Source organism: Chelonoidis abingdonii, chromosome 5 (genome assembly GCF_003597395.2).
Source record: "Chelonoidis abingdonii isolate Lonesome George chromosome 5, CheloAbing_2.0, whole genome shotgun sequence".
Lineage (NCBI taxonomy): Eukaryota > Metazoa > Chordata > Testudines > Testudinidae > Chelonoidis > Chelonoidis abingdonii.
The window spans coordinates 146,680,206-146,702,539 of NC_133773.1; the positions used below are offsets into that span (position 1 = coordinate 146,680,206).

At 62.2% G+C, this 22,334-nt stretch overlaps 1 protein-coding gene across 1 annotated transcript in view; it reads right to left on the reverse strand.

Moving 5' to 3' along the window:
* Nucleotides 1-1,671: 1,671 nt before the first annotated feature.
* The window catches only part of RTKN (rhotekin), a 36,931-nt gene continuing 16,268 nt past the window's right edge, over nt 1,672-22,334 (reverse strand). Inside the window, 12 exon segments of the mRNA XM_075066741.1 lie at nt 1,672-1,784; nt 2,114-2,218; nt 3,673-3,816; nt 3,819-3,846; nt 5,034-5,162; nt 6,192-6,298; nt 6,469-6,563; nt 6,639-6,863; nt 7,182-7,299; nt 7,387-7,440; nt 9,872-9,933; nt 10,054-10,253. Coding sequence (XP_074922842.1) covers nt 1,672-1,784; nt 2,114-2,218; nt 3,673-3,816; nt 3,819-3,846; nt 5,034-5,162; nt 6,192-6,298; nt 6,469-6,563; nt 6,639-6,863; nt 7,182-7,299; nt 7,387-7,440; nt 9,872-9,933; nt 10,054-10,253 — 1,380 coding nt within the window.

The window sequence follows — 22,334 nt, forward strand, 5'->3', positions numbered from 1 at the left end:
TAATTCCAGTTTTTTGTCCCGAACCCCCCCTGGGTTCAGCCTTTGCTCTGAAGCCAGGCTGAGGACAGCTCAGCTGCTCGCCCCACACCACGGGCCCAAGAGCCCACAGGCTGCCCCACTCCCTGTCTGGGGCCAGGGGCAGCTCCCGGGGGAGGGATGAGTTCAGCACCTGTGGGGCAGGCCCTTGGCTCAGAGCTCAGCGCAGCCGGGGGAGCGAGCAGACCCTGTGCCCCAGGCTGGGGGCAGGGACAGTTGTTCCTAACAGTCCTTCCCAGCAGATGCCAGGCAGCTCACCAGGGATGCTCCGGTGGGGTCCCTTGGCCCTGCGAGAGCGACGTCCCCGGGGGTGGGGGCTCAGCGGGAGGACAGGGTGGGGAGGTGCTGCTGCTCAGGATGGAGAACTGACACCGCGACCCAGCCAAGGCTGCTGCCTGAGCAGGGGTCCATGGGGCTGGCTGGGCCATGAGGGGGCCCCTGCCTGGGGCATCTTCCCCGTCACCTCCAGTCCTGGTCAGGGTGCAGGCGCCGCCTCCGGGCACCCCCTGCTGCTCAGACCTGGGACTGCAGACAGCTGCGAGGATCCAGGGTGGGGCGAGTGGGGCAGCGGCCCTGGCGCTCTGACTCGGGGGTGGTGCTGCCACTGCTGGAGGAGCTGGAGTGGGGGGGGCCGGCCAGCGGGCGCAGGGCGGTGGTGGGGCCCTTCCCAGCACGCCCCTTCAGCGTGCTGAGCCTGGCGTCCAGGGAGAGCGTGCGGGGCCGGCCCCACGACGGGCGTGAGCGAGAGGGGCTGGCACTGGCTGTGTCAGAAGTGATGCTGGCGTGGGACGCGCTGAGCAGGGGCCCCTCAAAGAGCGACAGCCATGGGGGGCAGCCAAGATCCGGCCGCAGCTCCAGGGCCGTCACCCGCCGTGCCAGGATGTCCGTCACGGCCTCAATGTCGTCCACAGGCTCAATAGCTATGGGGCAAGGAGGTGGGGCTCAGGATAAACGTCTCCCCAGAACCACCAGCTCACACCTGCCCCCACTCCCTGCAGCACCCCCTGCTGGGAGAGACCTGGGCTGGAGTAGTGGAGAGCTCCCCCCTAAGCCAGCGCCCCCTGCTGGGAAAGACTGGCGTTTTGGTAGCCGAGAGCTCCCCCCCCAGCCAGTGCTCCTGCTCGCCTCCCCCCTCACAGCACCCCCTGCTGGGGCTGAGGTAGCCAGGAGTTCCCCCCCAGCCAGCGCTCCTCCCTACTCCCCCCCTCTACAGCACCCCCTGCTGGAGTAGCTGGGAGCTCTCCCCGCAGCCAGGACTCCTGCCTCACTCCACCCCCCAGAGCACCCCCTGCTGGGAGATGCTGGGGCTGCAATAGCTGGGTGCTCCCCCTACAGCCAGGGCTCCTCCCCACTCCCCCCCCCCCCAGTGCCCCCTGCTGGGAGATGCTGGAGCTGCAGTAGCCCAGAGGCCTCGCCCTCCGGCAGCACTCATGCCCTGCTCCCTAGATGTGACCCTGTCTGGTCACTGCCCCAGGGGGAGACGGGGTGTCCCTGAGGCGACAGGCACGTGGGGGCCGGTTTGGTCCTGGGTTTGTGGAGGGGGCACTGCAGACAACGGCCACTTGGAGCAAGGGCCCTGCTGGAGTCTGGGCCTGGCTGTGCCAGTCCAGCTCCATGCGCCCCCCGCCCCGTACGTCACCTGTCACTGTAATAGGAGGAGAGAAGCGCCCGAATCTCAGCGGAGACAGCGTTATCCTGGAGCAGGAGCCCCTCGCAGGCCGTGGGCGGCACCGCAGGGCCAGGGAGAGCTGGTGCCCGGGGGCAGCCCGGGGGGGGGGGGAGAGGCAGAAGAAGGGAAGGGAGGGCAGCGCCAGGAGAGGAGAGAAAGGGGAGTGGTTACAGAAACATACACCCAGGGGTGTGCGTCAGACAAGGGCAGCGAGTGGGGGGTCACACTCCCCCCAGCAGCTGGGTTAGCAGAGAGCGGGCAAGGGCCCTGCAGACAGGAAGCCAGGACAGACAGACAGTGCACAGACCCTGTGCCCAGGCCCCATGTCAGAGACAGCCTGCCCACCAACACTGGGCCCTCCCTGCCCATCCCCAGGACAGGGACCCTGGGAAGCCCCTTCCCCCTTACCCATCTCATGGTACAGAGAGCCCTGCTTGGCCAGCAGGGCTGGGGGCTTCCGTGGGGACGGCACCTCAATCTTCATGAGCTCATCGCAGCACTGCTTCCACTGGCCTGCAGGGAGGGGAGAGGAGGGGAGGGGCAGGGTCACTCCACAGCCCCCCAAGCAGCCGAGGGGTGGGGGGGCTGTGCCCTGGAAATGCCAGCTGGGAAGGATGGACTTGCACTGCCCCCATGTGGCTGCTTTATGTATTGACACCAGCTGCACTTGTGCCTCATTCCCCCCTCTGCCCCTGGGCAGTGACTCTGGTGCCCTTTACCCACAGAGACACGCTGGGGGCCTGTGTAGAGAAATCTCTGTATCAACTGTCTCTACAAATCTTTATAACATTGCACTGTGTTATTTTGTATTAAGTATCTTTCTATATTAAGTATCTTTATGACATTGCATCTTGCACAATGTTACTTTGTATTTCATATGACTTGGCATTGTGCCTCTGTCATACAACTTTGTATTAGAAAATTGGTAGAAGACTTTATATCAAATGTTCTAGCCCCTAAGGATAGTACAGTTAAAGTGAAAGAAACGTGCCTTTTTGTTAAAAGTAGAATAAGATCTCCCCCCCCCACTCTGTAATCAATTGCCCCATTGACTGAATGAGGTGTGAATTAGTGAGGCTTGGAAGACACCCACCTCCAGACAGCTAACCATGTTAAAGATAGTGAATGCCAAGCCAGAGCAAAAGACAATTACAACTTGATCAAGTAGAAGCCCAAATGGAGGGGAGCATGAATTTGACGATCCTTCAGGATTTAAGAAGCAAGCACAACTTTCTTTAGAAAACGCTCCTGTATATGAGCAGCATTTGGGACAACACCCAGAGAAAAGCAGCACAAGACCAACGGACACAGACCACACGGACACAGATCAGATTTGAATCTGGTCTGATTTGCATAGAGGGAAGCTGCTATAAATACGAGTGTCTTGCAGAAGGACCCCGGTCTCGTCTTGTCACCGTCGGTAGCATCGATTCCGGATCGAGACAGACAGCCGGTTCCACCCTCCCCACACATCTAACTCCCTGAGCCAGTGCAGTTAAGGGGAGCACCGTTGTTGGTAGCACAGCAGAGAACGGATGCGTGTTTTTGTGGTCTGTGTTGTGGTTGTCGTGAATGCATATGACTTATAGATTCATAGGCATATGATAAAGTGTTAATTAAACCATATATTATAATAAATGTGGCGTTTTGCCTTTATCCTCCCTGAAAAGAGTCCCGTGTATAGCACTTTGAGTACAACACCTGCACCAGGGCACTCGACTTGGCACAGCTGCCCGCCCCGGCTATTGGCATGGCCTGACCACAAAGGATCAGTCTGTTTGAGCTCAGGGCCACAGCTCCCAGCCCCACTCGCTGCTCTCCTGTGTCCGCCTGGCTTTGCCCCCCAGTTGGGCCTGGGCTCACCACTGGCTCCTTGGGTTTGGCCCAGGAGCTGCCCCCACCCAGTCCTCAGCTGTACCCCCCCCAGCTTCCCCTGGACTCCGGCTCTGCTCCCAAAACTCACTCACTCAGGTCGTAGAAGTTGCTGCCAGGAAGGCCTCCATCCAGCCGCTGTCGTGTCGGGCCCCCCGGCTCCTCCGCAAGCAGCGTGTGCGTCACCTCCTCCCCCCCATAGCTGGTTGTCACCGACCATGCTCTGCAGCTGTTCCTGGTCCTTCCTCCGTGGCCGGCATCCGCGTCTCCTGCCACTGCAGAGACCCCTCAGCCGGAGCCCAGCCCTCAGGCTTTCCCGCCCCGACACCACCAGCCCCAGGCCCGAACACCTCCCCCCAGAGACCCCCCCCAGCCCAGCCCCAGCTTCCCCCAACACAGCCCAAGGCCCCAGACTTGGACACCTTCCCCCGCAGAGACCCCAGCTTCCAGCCCCAGGGTCCCAACACCTCCCCTCACAAGAGACCCCCAGCCCAGCCCCAGCTTCCCACCCCCCAACACAGCCCAGGCCCAACACCTCCCCGCAGAGGACCTCCCCAGGCCCAGCCCCCAGCTTCCCGCCACCCCCCAACACTAGCCCAAGGCCCAATCACCTCCCCGCAGAGACCCCCATCCCAGCCCTCCAGCTTCCTGCCCCCCACACAGCCATGCCACCAGACTCTACACCTCCCCCGCAGAACCCCCAGCCCAGCCCCCAGCTATCCTGCCCCCGAACACAGCCCAGCCCCAGTGCCCCAACACCTCAACATGAGTATCCCCCCAGCCCAGGGGAAGCCAGACACTCAAACGGATGGTCATGGAGGGAGGGAGGGGGTAATGAGGACTACAGCTACCAGTCTCCACAGCGGTCTCTGAAAACTATTTGCAACTCCTCCCCCCGCAGAGATCCCCCGAGCCCCAGCCCTGACACTTCCCCCTGCAGAGACCCCTAGCCCGGAGCCCAGCCCCCAGCTTTCCCTCCTCCCCAGCCAGCCAGTCAACCACATACAGTTTATCCAGCCCCTCCCCCTCTAGCCAGCCAGCCCCGACACCCCTTTTTATCCAGCCACTCCTCCCCCCGCAGAGATCCCCCGAGCCCCAGCCCTGACACTTCCCCCTGCAGAGACCCCTAGCCCGGAGCCCAGCCCCCAGCTTTCCCTCCTCCCCAGCCCCGACAGCTCCCCCGCTGAGTCCAGCCCAGCAGGGAATCCAACCCCAGCCGTCCAAGGAGCAGCCCAGGGCAGGGGCCCCCAGTTGCAGGGCGCCAGACCCAGGGAGTGAGCTGGGACCTCGAGGGGCTGCACTGTACCCAGCCCCTCAGCGAGGGTGCCAGCCTCCGCAGACAAGAGCCTGGGACCAGGGACGCGGTGGGAGGTTGAGGAAGGGCTGCAGGGACCCACCCTGCCCCGATCCACCCTCAGTGCCCAGTGGCCCTGCTGCCCCTGCCCCCTCCACTCACCTTGTTGATGGCGATGGTAAGTGCCGGCTCCACCGGGGCCTCGGTGTCCTGGGGCCGGCGGTAGCAGAGGAGGTTGGAGCCCCGCAGCACACAGAACAGCCGCACCCAGCTCTGCTGCTCGCCCACCTGCTGCTGCAGCCGACAGGCCAGGCCCGGGTTACTGCAGGGCAGGGGACGTGCCCGCAAGGGGGAAAATGGGCTCGTTCCCACCCCACGTCCAGCCCCGGTTGGCAGAGCCCTGCCTGACGACTCCCAGCCTGCCTCACACTGGGCTGGCCCCCCGCACCGTCACTGCCCACATGGCCTCAGGTCTCTGGGACGTGGAGACCCTCACACTAGAGACTGCGCTGAGATCTGGCAAACTCAGTCACCCAGGGCTGGGAACGACCTCTGGTCACCCCGGAATCGCCGAGCTTCCAAGGCACGAGCCGATCCAGCGTGAGCCCCTGCCTGGCCCAGGCTGAGTGCCCAGCCAGGGACACCAGGCTGGCTGGAGGGTGGGAGAAACAGACAGCCTGGCTGGGCGTAAAGAGCCACGTGATGGAAAAATCCACCAGGGCCCTAAGGAGCATGAGGCTGGAATGGGGAACTCAGAGGGGAGAGGTCCCATGTCCCATTCCCCTCCCCCAAGCCAGCCTATCCCCATCTGGGATCAGGCCCGATGCCCCCTAGCGGAGAGAGGCCCCGTGTCCCATTCCCCTCCCCCCAGCCAGCCCGTCCCCGTCCAGGAGCCGGATCAGGCCTGACACCCCCTAGCGGAGAGAGGCCCTGTGTCCCATTCCCCTCCCCCCAGCCAGCCTATCCCCATCTGCGAGCCGGATCAGGCCTGGCACCCCCTAGCAGAGAGGGGCCCCGTGTCCCATTCCTCACCCCCCAGCCAGCCCTTCCCCGTCCAGGAGCCGGATCAGGCCTGGCACCCCCTAGCAGAAAGAGGCCCCGTGTCCCATTCCTCACCCCCCAGCCAGCCCATCCCCGTCCAGGAGCTGGATCAGGCCCGATGCCCCCTAGCGGAGAGAGGCCCCGTGTCCCATTCCCCTCCCCCCAGCCAGTCTATCCCCGTCTGGGAGCCGGATCAGGCCCGACGCCCCCTAGCAGAGAGGGGCCCCGTGTCCAATGCCCTCCCCAGCACAGTCTCTCCAAGCTGGGATGCAAACTTACCTGCAATTTCAAGAAGCCGCACATCATCTGCTGGGCCATACAGTTGGGCTGGGCAGCCAGGCGGCAACACATGCTGCCATAGAGGGGCAGCCAGAAGGAGCTCTCCTCTGCGGGGGAGACGGGGCGTCACAGGGTTATGCAGGGGTCTGTGGGGTGCAGCAAGGGGCCAAGCAGCCAGCCGAACTCTCTGCAGGTATCACCAGTACTGCCAACCCCATTCCCTGCCTCCCTGCTCCCCCACTCGCCATCCCGGCACCCCCTCTCCCTGCACCCTTACCATTGCTGGTGATGGCCAAGTCATGGGTGCGGAAGCTGTCCTGAACCTCGGCCAGTGAGAGCACAGTGTGGGCCAGCAGGTGGTACTTGGGGCCCCTGAAAGGGGGGAGAGAGGGTTAGGGTCCAGCGGGCCTCGGGGTGCATAGCAATGAAAGGGCGACGGGTACTCACGCCACGCTGGGGGCCGGCAGCAGGAGGGGGCTGCTCCCCCCGTTACTCACGGGGCTCCCTGGGGCCCCGTCCAACGCCGCGCGCAGCCGCTTCCCGGAAGAGCGTCCCAGCGAGCTGCTCAGTTTGCTAGCCAGCTTCTTCGGGGTGCTACCGAGTGCAGAGTCCTCCTCCAGCCCTGCGCTGTACAGCTCCACCTTCAGCTCGAAGTCTGGGCCCGCCTCCGTGCTGCCAGGAACAAAGCAATCAGAGCCCCGCTACCGAGGGGAGCGCCAGGCCAGGCCACCCCGGCCTCTCCTAGCAGGGGCACGATCCCTGGGTGGGGGGCTCCCGCTTACTCCAGTCCCACCTCTCCCAGCAGGGGGCGCTGTGGGGAGTGGGGCAGGATCGCTGGCTGTGGGGATGAGCTCCCGGCTACCCTGACCTCTCCCAGCAGGGGGCACTGTAAGATGCAGGGAGGGGTGCTGGCTGTGGGGGTCTCTGGGAACATGCCCCCCTGGGGAGGGGTAGCTGCTGCACAGGGAAGCCCTGGGGCCGGTTACTCACAAGAGGACCCCGTTCTCGAAGCAGATGTCAGTGAGCGTCCGGTCCACCAGCACCATCTCGGTGTCATAGATCTCCACACCGAGCTGCAGCAGGCAGAACACGGCACAGCGATGCAGGTCTGGGCAGGAGGGAACACGCCAGCGTCAGAGAGAACCCCACCCTCTGCAGGGGGCCCGCAGGGCCCAGCCCCACCCCTCACACTCACCTCCCTTGTTTTTGAAATACTCCGTGTCCTTCCACATCAAGGGGATCCGGAGATCTGGGGAGGGAGGAGAGATGCCAGACAGCTGAGGGTGGCAACCAATGGGGGGAAGAGGCACCGAGTACGCATGGGGTGGGCGCTGGGGGGCCCAGGGCAGGTCTGAATCACAATATAGATTCGCTGGGCCTCTGAGTGACCCCCAGCCCCCAAGCTGAGCTGGGGGCTGCTCCCCCCGCCCCTCACTCCCAGCAGCTTCCTCCTCCTTCCATCCTCTGCTGCTCTCCAGACCAAAGCGAGGAACACCCTAAACGCCCCCCAGAGATGCTGCCCACTTAGAAGTCACCTTGCCCGGCTCTCCCAACTGATGAGGGCAGGCAGAGAGCGGGCGCCAGTCTGCAGGGCCATGACATGGCCGTGGGTCAGGCAGAGAGCGGGCTCCAGTCTGCAGGGTTGGGATGCGGCTGTGGGGCAGGCAGAGAGCAAGGGCCGGTCTGCAGGGCTAGGACACGCTGTGGGGCAGGCAGAGAGCGGGCGCTGGTCTGCAGGGCTGGGGCAGGCAGAGAATGGGTGCCAGTCTGCAGGGCTGGGACGCGGCTGTGGGGCAGGCAGAGAGCGGGTGCCGGTCTGCAGGGCTGGGACATGCCGTGGGCAGGCAGAGAGCGGGCGCCGGTCCGCAGAGCTGGTACACGCCATGGGGCAGGCAGAGAGCGGGCGCTGGTCTGCAGGTTTGGGATGCAGCTGTGGGGCAGGCAGAGAGCGGGCGCCGGTCTGCAGGGCTGGGACACGCCGTGGGGCAGGCAGAGAGCAGGCGCCGGTCTGCAGGGCTGGGACACGCCGTGGGGCAGGCAGAGAGTGGGTGCCAGTCTGCAGGCCTGGGACACACCGTGGGCAGGCAGAGAGCAGGCGCTGGTCTGCAGGGCTGGGACATGCCGTGGGGCAGGCAGAGAGCGGGCGCTGGTCTGCAGGGTTGGGATGCAGCTGTGGGGCAGGCAGAGAGCAAGTGCCGGTCTGCAGGGCTGGGACATGCCGTGGGGCAGGCAGAGAGCGGGCGCTGGTCTGCAGGGCTGGGACACGCCGTGGGGCAGGCAGAGAGCAGGCACCGGTCTGCAGGGCTGGGACACGCCGTGGGGCAGGCAGAGAGTGGGTGCCAGTCTGCAGGCCTGGGACACACCGTGGGCAGGCAGAGAGCAGGCGCTGGTCTGCAGGGCTGGGACATGCCGTGGGGCAGGCAGAGAGCGGGCGCTGGTCTGCAGGGTTGGGATGCAGCTGTGGGGCAGGCAGAGAGCAAGTGCCGGTCTGCAGGGCTGGGACATGCCGTGGGGCAGGCAGAGAGCGGGCGCTGGTCTGCAGGGCTGGGACACGCCGTGGGGCAGGCAGAGAGCAGGCACCGGTCTGCAGGGCTGGGACACGCCGTGGGGCAGGCAGAGAGTGGGTGCCAGTCTGCAGGCCTGGGACACACCGTGGGCAGGCAGAGAGCAGGCGCTGGTCTGCAGGGCTGGGACATGCCGTGGGGCAGGCAGAGAGCGGGCGCTGGTCTGCAGGGTTGGGATGCAGCTGTGGGGCAGGCAGAGAGCAAGTGCCGGTCTGCAGGGCTGGGACATGCCGTGGGGCAGGCAGAGAGCGGGCGCTGGTCTGCAGGGCTGGGACACGCCGTGGGGCAGGCAGAGAGCAGGCACCGGTCTGCAGGGCTGGGACACGCCGTGGGGCAGGCAGAGAGTGGGTGCCAGTCTGCAGGCCTGGGACACACCGTGGGCAGGCAGAGAGCAGGCGCTGGTCTGCAGGGCTGGGACATGCCGTGGGGCAGGCAGAGAGCGGGCGCTGGTCTGCAGGGTTGGGATGCAGCTGTGGGGCAGGCAGAGAGCAAGTGCCGGTCTGCAGGGCTGGGACATGCCGTGGGGCAGGCAGAGAGCGGGCGCTGGTCTGCAGGGCTGGGACACGCCGTGGGGCAGGCAGAGAGCAGGCACCGGTCTGCAGGGCTGGGACACGCCGTGGGGCAGGCAGAGAGTGGGTGCCAGTCTGCAGGCCTGGGACACACCGTGGGCAGGCAGAGAGCAGGCGCTGGTCTGCAGGGCTGGGACATGCCGTGGGGCAGGCAGAGAGCGGGCGCTGGTCTGCAGGGTTGGGATGCAGCTGTGGGGCAGGCAGAGAGCAAGGGTGCCGGTCTGCAGGGCTGGGACACGCCGTGGGGCAGGCAGAGAGCAGGCGCCGGTCTGCAGGGCCAGGCTGGGGCAGGCAGAGAGCAGCTGCCGGGCCGTGGCGAGATTGGACCAGGACACCCTCACCCCCGAGCTCAGCCGCAGCCCTGAGCTGCAGAGTCCCACAGGCCCAGTATCCCCAGCAGATGTCCCAGCTCGGGGCCCCCAGCGGAGCTCCAGGAGGCAGCACCTCCCCAGTTCTGGCACTAATCACTCTGAGGAAGTTTGGTCTCTTCTCCTTGCAGACCTGCTGCCCCCGCCCCCCGCCACAGGCACACACCCACTCCCCTTACCTGACACGCAGACCTTCCCCCTGCAGGGTAAGCGATCGTCCATGGGGCCAGCGTCCGAGGGGCTGCAGGGGAAGCACAGAGCTGTGACCAACATCCAGTGCCACATGTCTGCCCCACTCCCGCATCCCAGCTCCTCCCAGCCCCCGTCCCCAGGTCCCTGTGCCCGGTCACGGGCTCCTCACCGCCGGGCTGTCCTCTGCGCCACCTGCGCCTCCTTCATGCGCTGCAGCTCGGACATGTAGGCCATGATGCGGCTGTTGCAGACTAGAAGGCTCTTGGTTGCCTCCAGCGCCTGCTCCCGCTGTGTGCAGGCTGCCAGTAGCTTGCAGGCACCTTCGCGCATCCGGAGCTCGTGGTCAATCTTCTTCTGGATGTCTGTGTCCTGGGGAGATGGGACGGGTCAGTGGGGCTGAGGGCATTGGGGGCGGGGCCAGTGGGGCTATGGGCAGCAGGGGAGGTGAGGTGGGGCCAGGGAGCCTGGAGTTGCGGGGGGTGGGGCCATAGGCACTGGGTGGTGGGGCAAGGTCAGTGGGGCTGGGGACACAAGGAGGAGCCAACGGGGCTGGGGGCACCAGGTGTATCAGTGGGGCTGGAGGCACCAGAGGGCTGGGCCAATGGGGCCGTGGGCACCGGGAAAGGTGGGGTGGGGCCAGTGGGGCTCTGGGCACCAGGGGCAGGGCCAAGCCTAATGGGGTCAGTGGGCACTGGGGGCAGGGACAGTGGGGCTGTAGGCACCGGGGGGTTGGGCATGAGTGGGCAAGGATGGGGTAGGGCAACTATGGGCACCATGGGGAGAGGAAGGGGTTTGGGAGAAGCATTAAGGGGGGTAAACATGCAGAGCTGGCCCATGTAGCACCTGGGGGGCCAGCCCCACAAAGGATAGGGAGGATTCTGGGAGTGCTTGGGGCTGAATCCCAGAACCCCCCAGCTGGGGTGGTGTCCCCCATGGAAGGGGCTGGGACACCCAGCCCTGGGGGTTGGGGAGTTGCAAGCCTCAAGGGGTATGGGTCACCCCGTCGATGGACCAGGACGGAGCCCAGGCCGTGCTGTGGGACGTGCAGGGGGCTTGGGGTGGGACTTCAGCCAGAGGTGCCCCATGGCAGAGCAGCTCAGGGAGGGGCTGTGCACGGAGACAGGGCCTTGGCTGGCACAATGGGGTGCCTTGGGGGATTCAGGAGGGCACAGACCCCGCCCACACAGAGACAGCAGTACAGGACCCCCTGGCCCTGCTGCCCCATGAGGAGCTGAGCGACAGGCCCAGCCCCAGGCCACCTGGGCACACAACAGGTCCCTGGCCACCCGGGGAGCTAGCCTGGGGCACCTCAGTCACAGGGGCAGGTGTGGGGAGGGCACAGAGGGTCTGGAGCCGCAGCCATGTCAGAGCGAGGGGGAATCCACACCCAGGCTCCAGGGCCCTGGGATCAGGAAGGAATCCACCCTTTCTCCCAGGCTGGCTGGCCAGGTACCAGCTAAACTCCCACTGGAGTGGAGGCAGGGAGATCCCAGGGAAGGCAGCCCCAGGGAAAGGGCAGGGCCCAGCATCCGAGGGCGGAGCTGCAGGTCCCAGGGGGAAGCCACAGGCTCCTGGGAACCAGCACAAGGGCTGGGAGGCGGGAAGCGGCTCCAGGAAGCAGCCTCAGGAGCCGCCTTGGCTGCTGAGCCCAGGCTGCCTGGGCCAAACCCGGAGCAGGGGGTGGGCCTGGGCCCCCTCCCAGCATGACGACGACATAGAAACCAGGGTTTCCCTACACCCCCCGCCCCAAATTTCCCCAATCCCAGTTTTGTGAACTAGTTACATGCAGTGTTGCCAATACAGTGATTGTTTGGGAATTTGAACTGAAGTTGAAACATTAATACACACGTTAAAAGCACATAAAGTGTATCATAAAATACGTGTATCTGAAAAAGTATCGATTTGAAAAGTCTGAACATAGACTAGCTTCCTTATCCAGCTGTTTTTATGACAATGTCAGTGCATTCATTTCGGTGATGTTGGCCAACGCAATCATTTCAAACGATGATTTGTAAGCAAAGTCTCAATGGGCTGGGGGGAAAGGCTTCAGGGCCAGACTGTATTTACATTCATCTGGGGGGGAATTAAATGCTGTTATTTTTATTGTATGCGTCAAGGGCAACAGAGCTGTACTTAGCTCGTGCTGACTGAGGGCATTGAGAGAGGGTGGGGCCAGGCGCTTTGCTTGCTGCTCTGCCTGAATCACAAGTACTATTTGACCCGCCCCTCTCCACTGTTTAAAGACCGAGCCGATTAGGCTCCATAAATAGTCTTTTGTTCTGCAGCTGAAATCACTGACAATCAGGTCTCAGTGCTTAGTCCTGCTGTGAGGACAGTGTTTCTGTGAAAGAGACGGCCCAGACTGCACTAGCAGCACGGTTCTCCCACTGAGAGCTGGGGGAACCTCAACAGACCAACTCACAGAGGTCACAGCGGCAGGTGGGAGCAGAAGGTGATGGCGCAGGGTCATTGGCAATAAAGGAATGGAGTGAACGGTGGCAGAATGAACAACAGTGGCCAGAGCGAACAGTGAGCAGCTGGAGGAACGAGCAAGGTGCCTTCTTGGCCCTCACCTGGGAGGTGAACTCGTGAAAACACCTCTGAACTCTGAGTCTCCACTGACCAAGGACAGCACCGGTGAGTGTTAATGGGGCTGTGAAGAATGCTGGAGACAGTTCATGTGAACAAACATGGCTGTGGCATCATACTTTCTATTTAAGCAAGAGATACCACACACTAGAAACTGGAGGCTAATGTTAAGGGCATGGTCACTTGTTCATCCTGAAGTTGAACACTGACCAGCAAATGCTCACTATCTTTCTGTAAGAAACCCAACTGACTGGCTAGAAGCATGCAGTGCAAGAGTGAAAGACTCAGCAGCTGAAAAAGTGAAGAACTCTCTTAGCACATTCAAAAACTTCACATACATGAATGCACCGATGCAGATGGGCATCAAGTATTAAGTCATTGTGTACGTTATCTTGGTGTCAGGGGTAGGCCAGCAGATGCATTTCTAGACGTTCAAGTTATAGACGACGCATCGGCTGCATCTGAGACAACCCACATCTTAGAAGAGTTAAATGCTTGTCAGTTGGACCCCAAACAGATGGCTGCGTGTGCGTTTGATGAAGCTGAAAACTTCTCTGGAAGACATGGTGGAGCACAAGCTTTGCTCAGAGAAAAGTGTAACCCTAATCTCTCCTATACACACTGCAGAGGCCGTCTACTCCAGCTAATGCTAGTACGAGCTGCAGACTCTTCAAAAGACATTTAAAAAGCTGTACATTTAATGTCATTATATTCTTTTTTCAGCAAGAGTCCAAAAAGACTGAGTATCTTGGAAAATATAGAAGATTCACTGGGACTGAAGTTCAAATTTGTCCAACCTGGGAAAACCTGCTGGTTTTCTCATGAGCAATCCTTGGCTGTTGTCTTAAAACTACTCCAGCTGGCTCAGTGGTTTGAGCTTTGGCCTGTTAAATCCAAGGTTGTGAGCTCAATCCTTGAGGGGGCCATTTAGGGATCTGGGGCAAAAATCTGTCTAGGGATTGGTCCTGCTTTGAGCAGGGGGTTAGACTAGATACCTCCTGAGGTCTCTTCCAACCCTGATATTCTATGATTCTACTGGCTTTGGAAAGTATCTACCAAGATGGGATGGATCTAAGTAATGAGGCTGGTAGATTACTTTTGCTCCTATGCTCAGAGAAGAATATTGCCATTCTCTCTCTTGTAAAGGGGGAGGGATACCTCGGTGGTTTGAGCATTGGCCTGCTAAACCCAGGATTGTAAATTCAATCCTTGAGGGGGCCACTTAGGAATCTGGGGCAAAAACCTGTCTGGGGATTTGTCCTGCTTTGAGCAGGGGGTTGGACTAGATACCTCCTGAGGTCTCTTCCAACCCTGATATTCTATAAAGTTTACTGTCGAAACCACGTGGGTCATTAAACAATGCCATCAAGGCATCCACTACAACAGTAGGAGATCTCTGTCCAGCATTAGAAGCTACATTTGGAACAATCAGAGAGCTATCCTTTGAACAAGTACTGGAAGAAGCAACAACTTCATTCCAGAAGTTGACTAATGACGGCATTTATATTGAATCCTTAAGTGAAGAGGACAGGAGGTGTTTGTTAGGACAACTGAAAAAGTACCCAGACTTGATTCTCACAAATCTACAACAGCAACTTCTGGATTCTACTCAACCACTATGTAGTTTTTACCAATGCCTGTCATATAAAACACCAACAGCTGAGTGGGGTGAGACACTACCAGCAATGGGGCTGCCATGTGATCAGGACAGAATAGAGAATTTGAACACAGAGTGGAATATCATATAACAAATGAATGAAGATTTGACTTCAACTTATTTTTTTATCATCACTAGTGTTCTGTTTCCTGGGATGAAAGAAGTAAGAATTCATCTCTTGCTACTCCAGATACAACAGCTACAGCTGAGCGTTCTTTTACCTCATTGAACAGAATTTGTGTTCGGAAAGAAGTCGCCTTCTGCCTGATCACGTGAATGAACTAATGAGCATATCAGCTGAAGGAATGGAAGTACCGGAGACACGAGAAGCCACCAAAGATGAACGCATAGCATTCAAGAAGTTCATTAACAGAGTTGTGCAAAATTATAACAAGAAACATGTAGAAGTCGTGCTCCATAGAAGGCTTGAATAGCCACCATTAATTTGTGTGAGGATTTTAAAACATGATTTAAATCTAACAAAATGGTCATGAAACATTTTTCAGTTTTTACTACGGTGCCATACAGCCCCCCTTCACCCTCACAGTCTCAGTTCTCATCAGCCCTGACACACACACACACACCCCAATTTCAATTCCTGGGGAAAACACTGGTAGAAACCCCAACTCAAGGACTGCTGAGCCCAGGGCAGGGCTGAGGAGCGGCCCGAGGGGGTGACACTGGGACTCATTACCTGGTAGGGATCTGGCCTAGGGGCCATGGCAGGGCCAGAGCTGAGCAGCAGGGATGCTAGAGGAGATGCCGGCGGCATAGTGTGACAAAGTGGGGGGTTTTCTTGGTTTTTCCGTGTTTTCCAGTGGTTTGCATGCAGAGGGAGTGGGACTCAGTGTCCCCGGCTGTTACTGGTTTAATGAGGTGTAGGGAGAGGGAGTTTGTTGGGACACAGGACCGGAGAGGGAACTTGGGACCCCAGCCAATGGCCTGGAGAATGGAGACCCCAGCGACTGGTGACCTGACGACCCAGAGACCCAGCTCAGGAGTCGCAGCTGGTTCTGGCCAGTGGGAGAACAATGGACTACGGGGAGAGGACCCCGGTGACCTGACCAGCCAGTTCCAGCCAGAGGACAGAAGAGGGGAGAGGAGATCCAGGTGACTCTGTTTACCAGGACTGAAGACAATGGACAGAGGGGGCTTGGGGTCGAGGATATCAGAGGCCCAGCTGGGAAGCAGGGGGGCTCTGGGCTGGAGAGGGGGAGCAGGCAGGGCCCACCTGGATGCAGGGGGACTGGGATGTGCTGGGCTGAGGGAGGCCAGACCTGAGGCCCTGAGAGTTTCCTATGCTGGGTTCAAATGCTCGATAAACGCTCCTATGTTTCACTGGCTGAAAGTCGCTCCAGTCTAGAGAATGGGGGGGAGGGGAAGGCGGGGCAATATTCCCTCGGGGGTGGCCCGGGGGGCCCAGAGCAAGCGGACTCCTTGAGGGGGACCACGGTAGAGATGGGTGTGCTAAGGCTCAGAGAGGTGCGGCTCCAGGAGGTGGAGGGGCCTGACCCCGAGAGCGACTGGACCCCTGAGAAGGGCTGTCGCACTGAAGGGGATTCCCCCCACGGACTGCATGGGACCACGAGTGGGCACAACCTGTGAGTCCGTGACAAATAGTTTCCAAGACCAGGAGGGACCCTCGTGCTCACCAGTCTGACCCCATAGACAGCCCAGGCTTGAGACCTGCCCCCACTCAGCCTTGCAGCAGAGCGCCTAGAAAATCGGCCAGTCTGGACAGAGAAATGGCCAGGGATGGAGAATACCCCAGGCCCCTTGGGGTACGGGACCAAGCGCTCATCCCTCACACCATTGCAAATGGAGCCCTTCTTGCGAGGCTGAATTTCTCTGGCTTCAACTCGCAGCCCTTGCACCGTGTTCGCCCCTCCTCTGCTGAGATGTGTCCCCAGGCAGGTACCTACAGACCGATCAGGTCACCCCCGAGCCTTCTCTCCGGGACGCCAACTCAACTGAGCTCCCAGAGTCTCTCACTATGTGGCCGGTGTCTAACCCTACAGTCGTTCCCATGGCTCCTCTCTGACCCCTCCCCAAGGTATCAACCTCCTTCCTGAACTGGGGGCACAGGCCTGCACCATGTCGCCTCATGACCAGCAGCAGGGGTCCCCTCCCCCAAGCAGCAGGGCAAGCTGGGCCTGGGCCAATGGGGGGGGCTATGGGACTGGGGGGCCATTGGTCCTGCCACAGGGGCGAGACTAGGAGAGTCCACTGGGCCGATGTTCCTGCACATGCCCCGCCCAGCCCCCATAGGTGGCAATGGGGGAGCCACCTGCACAGCCCCCATGGCCCTACATCCTGCAGCCGTCCGTAGGTGGGGCCTGGCAGATGCCCACTTTCCCCTGGAAGCAACATGGCCCAGACCTTGCCCTGTGCCAGGCAGGCAACCAGACCTTGCCCACACCTGCAATCTCACGGGACGGGACAGAACCCGGGGGGGGGGGGGAGGTGCATGCGACCGACCCAGCGCCCAGAGGAGACACAGCGCCCCCCCCCTCCCCCATCAACACACACACACTCACCCCAAGCCCACCAGGTTCTGGGCACCCCAGTCCAAACACAGCAGGCCGCAGGTCCCCACCCCTGCCAGCACCAAACCCTGTCCTAGCCAGCGGAGTTGTGTGGGGCAGGGGAGCGATTTCCTTCTTCACAAATCTCATGCAGCCGTCAGGAAATAAGCACTGGTTGCTAAGCCACTGTCCATCTGTCCCCCATTCCCCAGTCCCCTGCCAGCCCCCAGCACAGCTGGGAAATGCAGCAACCCTGGGCCAGAGAAAGGATCAGGGCCAGAGGTCCCATCTGCGTCTCCCCCGTTTCATAAGTCACTGGGGAAGAGGGCCAGGGTGGGGGGAGTCTGTAGGGCTGGAAGCGAGTCTAGATACTCCCCAGTTCCAGGTCACTGAGCGCTCCCGCCCCATGACCCAGCACCCCACAGCGGCCCCAGTCTCAACAGGGTAACACCAGCTGCCCCTGAAGTGTCACAAGTCCCATGGATTGAAGACCAGAGTCCCCAGAGTACCCCCCAGACAGACTCTCCCCCAGCGCACCCCATTAGCCAGGCCTGCAGAGAACGGCTGCACAATCGCTCCCCAGAGGCTGCGCTGCCCTGATGAGAAACCAGCCCAGACACGCCCCGCACAGCATGATGCAGCGACGTCTGCCCGAGCTGCCTCGTTCCCTTCCCCAGGGTGTTCACTCTGAACCCGTGTGAACACTTCCAGTACCAACCCCTTCAGGGACCGCCCAGCTCCTCGTGAGTGCAGTGCTGGATGGAGTGGGGGCTGTGGGGCCGCTCCCACCGTTTTCAGTGGAGGGATGAGGAATTCAAGCTCCTAGATTTAAATTCCCCCCATCTCTGTCGCAGAGGGGAGGAGAAAATCAGCCCCAGCCTGGAGCCCTGGGTGGGTCGGGGTGGGGGTGGGACTGCACATTGGCTTGAGCCTCCTCCCTGCTTCACAGGACATGGCTGCAACCCCTTACAGGGCAATGCTGCCCCTCACTGTTCCTGCTGGGCAAGACACTCATGCCCACCTGCTCACATGTGCCCGTCACCACGCAGCTCTCCAGGCACTGAGCCCTCACTCCAGCAGCAGCAGCCAGATGCTGAGAGAAAGGAGCCCAGCCCGCCAGCAGGCAGGACAGGCCCCCTCCCTGCCCGTGGACACCGCCCTGCTGCCAGCTGTGCCAACTCTCACCACATGCCAGGAGCGGGCCCAGGGAGGTGTCTGCTCCAGCCCCGGCCTGGGGAGATGCCCGGACTCCCGCCAGGGGTGATTCCCAGACTGCCAGGGATGGGAACAGGCTGAGCAGGCCCCTGGAGGAGATGCAGGGATGGCCCCAGGCCAGGAACAGCCGCTGGGATCCAGCCTCAGCCAGGGAAAATCTGCTCCCCACCCCTGAGGCACTGAGCCCTTCATGCTAGGGTAGGCGCAGAGCCTGGCTGACACTCCTCCAGGCTGCAGCATGGCTGGGGGTGGAGCGGCATCCCCCACCCCCGCCCCAAGGAGCCTGTAGGTGCATTTGTGCCTGTGTCCCCCTGGCATTGCCCCATCCCCTCGCCAACCTGGTCTGGCTCTCTCATCCCCCCGCAGCCTGCCACGAGCCCATAGCCCAGCTCCCTCCCTGCAGCATCTCAGCGGGCGCCCCCAGGTCTCCCTGGCACTCACTTTGCCGATCCTGCAGCTGTCCATGCTGGGAGCTCCCAGCTGCCTGCGGGGTCCCCCTCCTAGCCGCGTGCCCCCAGCATGGCAGCGCCCCGGCCCATTGCCCCCAGCCTGCACACAGCTCCAGGAGCTCTGCAGCGCTGGCCTGGCGGCTGACGAAGGGCTAGGGAGAGCTGAGCAGTGCGATGCCAAGCTCCCTGCGGAGAAGGTGCTGGGCGCAAGGGAGGGAGGGGGCTGGGGAGCCAGCAGGGAAAGGGGGAGCAGCAGGAGCTGTTTCCCGGCAGCTCCAAGGCTGAGCCGGCAGCTCCAGCAATCCACACCATGGAGAGCGCGGAGGAAACGGTGACATCACCAACTGGCTATAAATAGCATGGGGGGAGCAGACAGCTGCATGGCGAGGGGGATGGACAGCTGCCTCCTTTCCCAGGTAGGGGGTGGCACAGCTGCAGCCACCAGGGTGAAGCCAAGAGGGGGCAGCACATGCCTCCCACCCCCAACTAAGGAGCAAGTGATGGGGGGGCTGAGGCACCCCAAGGGGCATGGGCAGAGGGAGCCCTGGCACCCCACCCTGGTCACAGGGAGCAACCACTGGATGGGCTCACCTTGGAGGTGGGGCCCCAAGACAAACAGAGGGTGTCCGGGGAACGGTTCTCCCCACCCCGAGAGGCAGGGCAGGGCGGGCAGGTCTGGCCCTACTCTGGGAGGGAGGGCCAGGTGACAGTGTGGGGAAGGGTACAGGAGGACAGGGTGGGGGCAGGTCTCCCCCAGCTATGGGGGGGCATGGCCCCTTGCGGGGCCGGAGCAGGCCCCCACCCATTGGCGCTGGCTAAGCCAGTTGTGTTTGGTCTCATGCTGCCTGGGGGCTAGAGGTGATTAACAGCCAATTTGCTAATAGGATTGCTCGGTAAATCCCAGAGGGGCGGTTGGAGCTGGACAGACACTAGGTTTCCCCCTGGCCAGGACAGCTCAGCAAGGTTGCTCTGCCCCTGCAGGGCTGGATGGTCACAGGTTCAAATCCTCCCTTGGCTGGATCCTGACTCAGAAATGACCCCCCACCACCCCCACCCCAGGGCTGGGGCAGGACACAGACACCAAATCGCAGGCCTGGAGTGAATGCCTGGACAAGGGCACCCAGGGGCTCCCCAAAGGCAGGGACCCTGGAGGTAACACCTGGCTGCTGGCCAGGGAGGGGCTCTCTACTCTACACCCCTGTCCTGGGAATCCCCAGCACCCCAGCAAGGGAAGAGCAGAGCGGATGGAGAGCCCAGGACAGGGGGAGGAGATGCTGCAGAGACAGTGGCCAGGGAGAGGCCAAAGAGCAGGGCAAGAGGGGCCTATACCCAGAGATCCCTGCAGCGCTGGGAGGAGGAGATGGGGCTGGATGTCCATGGGGCTGGGAAGCAGAGGATAACAGGGAGGGGGCTCTGGCTCACAGGAAGCATTACACTAATCTGCTGCACCAGGAAGACCCAGCCCCAAGGAGGGGCAGCAGCACCTGGCTGGGAGCGGCTCAGCCCTGGCAACTGGAAGACACCTTTGGGGGCAGGGGCACTTGGCGCTAACTGAGGGGGTGCGTCCCCTGCAGACAGAGTGGGGGCCCAGCTCCTTGTCCTGCAGTGGGGACTCCCCCAGGCACACAGCTCCTGAACGCACCCGGCTCACGTCTCCTCCCTCCACTGCGCCCTCACTGCCCAGGCACCCCCCGAGCACCCCACTGGCTCACACACGCCCACGGCAGCCACCCTGTTTGCAGGCACAGCCACAACTGACGACGTGGAAATCAGCCGCTGTCTGCTGATTAAAAGCAGCTTGGAGAGCCCGCAGCCAGTACCCCCTAGCCCAGCCTGCAGGGGGAGAGAGCAAAGTCCTCACAGCACCAGCCCCTGGCTGCCAGTGCCCCCCACCGAGCAATGGGCACAGAGGGGAAAGGATGAGCCCTGGGCATGGCAGATCTGGAAAATGAACTGAGTCCTGGCTTTTAGCACCCCACCAACCCTCCAGATCCCACTCCTCTCCCAGAGCCAGGGACAGAACCCAGAAGTCCTGGCTCCCAGCTCCAACCCACCAGACCCCACTCCCCTCCCAGAGCCAGGGACAGAAAATGATCCCAGGGGCTGGGTTTGCCTGAGAACAGGAAGCTGGTGAGCAAGCCTCCTGCAGCAGCTTCCTGGCAGTATGGAGGGCGAGGGCCAGCCCCCAACCTGGCCACATGCTCCGTGCCGCTGACCAGCTAAGGGATGCCTGGACACAACCCGGGTGCCATCCCCCTTGGCTCTGTGCTCTCCCCAGGGCTAGAGTAACAAGGGCCAGACTACAGCTCCCAGTATGCACGGCTCAGGCCACACCGCTGGCTGGAAAACTGGGTCTCCCCATAGGAGCAGACAGATTCAGGCGCATGCTCTGCCCAGGGGCACACACTCCCAGCCTGGTCTTTGCCGTCAGAGTCTGAGCCCGTCCCCTGCACCAGGCCCCCCTCCAAGGCACCATCCGCACATGAGCCCCCTGCCAGCCCTGCACACCGGAACTGATGTGAGTCCCTGCCAGGCTGCCCCATGGGGCCAGGCTGCTCATGCTGCCCCACAGAGCCCGCTACACGCAGGAGCCCACACAGCGCCCTGGAACCATGCCAGCCTGTTCCACCCCAGCCAGGATGCCACATGCATTCCTGAGCTCAGGGCCCCCGCCCACAGGGAGAGTCATGCTGCACGCTGACTGGGTAGTGGGAGTCCGGACTCCCAGACCACTGTTAATCACCTCACTGGGATCCCTCAGCACAACCATTCTGCTCCAGCCCCAGCCCAAGGCACCTGCTGGCTGCAGCCCTGGGGGGCGGGACGCTGCCCCCAGCAGAGCCACCACCAGCCAAGCACCCCAGGCACTTCAATGTCCCAGCAGCCCCTTCAATGCCTGACAGCCCCAAAGCCCCAGGCTCCAGCATGGGCTGGAGCTCAGCAAAGCCAGGCCAGGGGTAACCGCGTGGTCTTGGCACCGACGGGCCATAGTGATCCCAGGATGGGCACCCTCTCTGATACTGCGCATGCTCTGGCATGGTAAGTGCCAGGGTGAGATGCAGGAGCCCTCCAGCGCAGGCTGGGCACTGCAGGACGCCTGGCAGGGGCACCGCAGGAGCCGTACCTGCAGGCTGAGCGCGATCTGCCGGATGTACAGCATGTTGAGGTCCTCCAGGATTCGAAGCCTGTCCTGCATCTCTGCAAACCTGTCCCTCGCCGCCATGTCCATGGAACCAGTTACACCCCCGGCCCGGGCCAGTCACTGGCAGCCCCAGGGCCCCTGCACAGGCACCTGCATGCCAGGGCACAGCCAATGCCCATGTCCACCCCGCCTGGAGGACCAGTGCAAGGTGCCGGTGAGCAGTGTCCGAGCTCTGCTCCGCTCTGGCTGAGCACTCCAGGACGGGGCTCCCCGGTCTCGCCTGGAGCAGGCGGGTACGTGGGGCAGGCTCTCTGCCTCCTGTTCCCCCTGCCCCTGGCTGTCTCTGTCAGCGGATTCCCAGCCACCAGCCACGGGCCCAGCTGTGAAGAGAAAAGGCCCATTCATCCCAGCCCCAGTAATGCGCATTTCCCTCCCACAGAACAAGAAGCCAGTGTGCAGGGGCCAAGGCAGCGCCCCCACTCGCAGCTCAGTGTTGGGGGGGGGGGCAGGGGCCAGGGCAGTGCTCCCCACTCGCAGCTCAGTGCTGGGGGGACAAGGGCCAGGGCAGCGCCCCCCTACTCACAGCTCAGTGCTGGGGGGAGGGCAGGGGCCAGGGCAGCGCCCCATACTCGCAGCCCAGGGCCGGGTGGGGGCAGGGCTCAGGGCAGCGCCCCCCACTCACAGCCCAGGGCCGGGTGGAGGCAGGGCTCGGGGCAGCACCCCCCACTCACAGCTCAGTGCTGGGGGGAGGGCAGTGCCCCCCACTCGCAGCTCAGTGCTGGGGGTGGCAGGGGCCAGGGCAACGCCCTCCACTCGCAGCCCAGGGCCGGGGGCAGGAGCAGGGCTCGGGGCAGCGCCCCCCACTCGCAACTC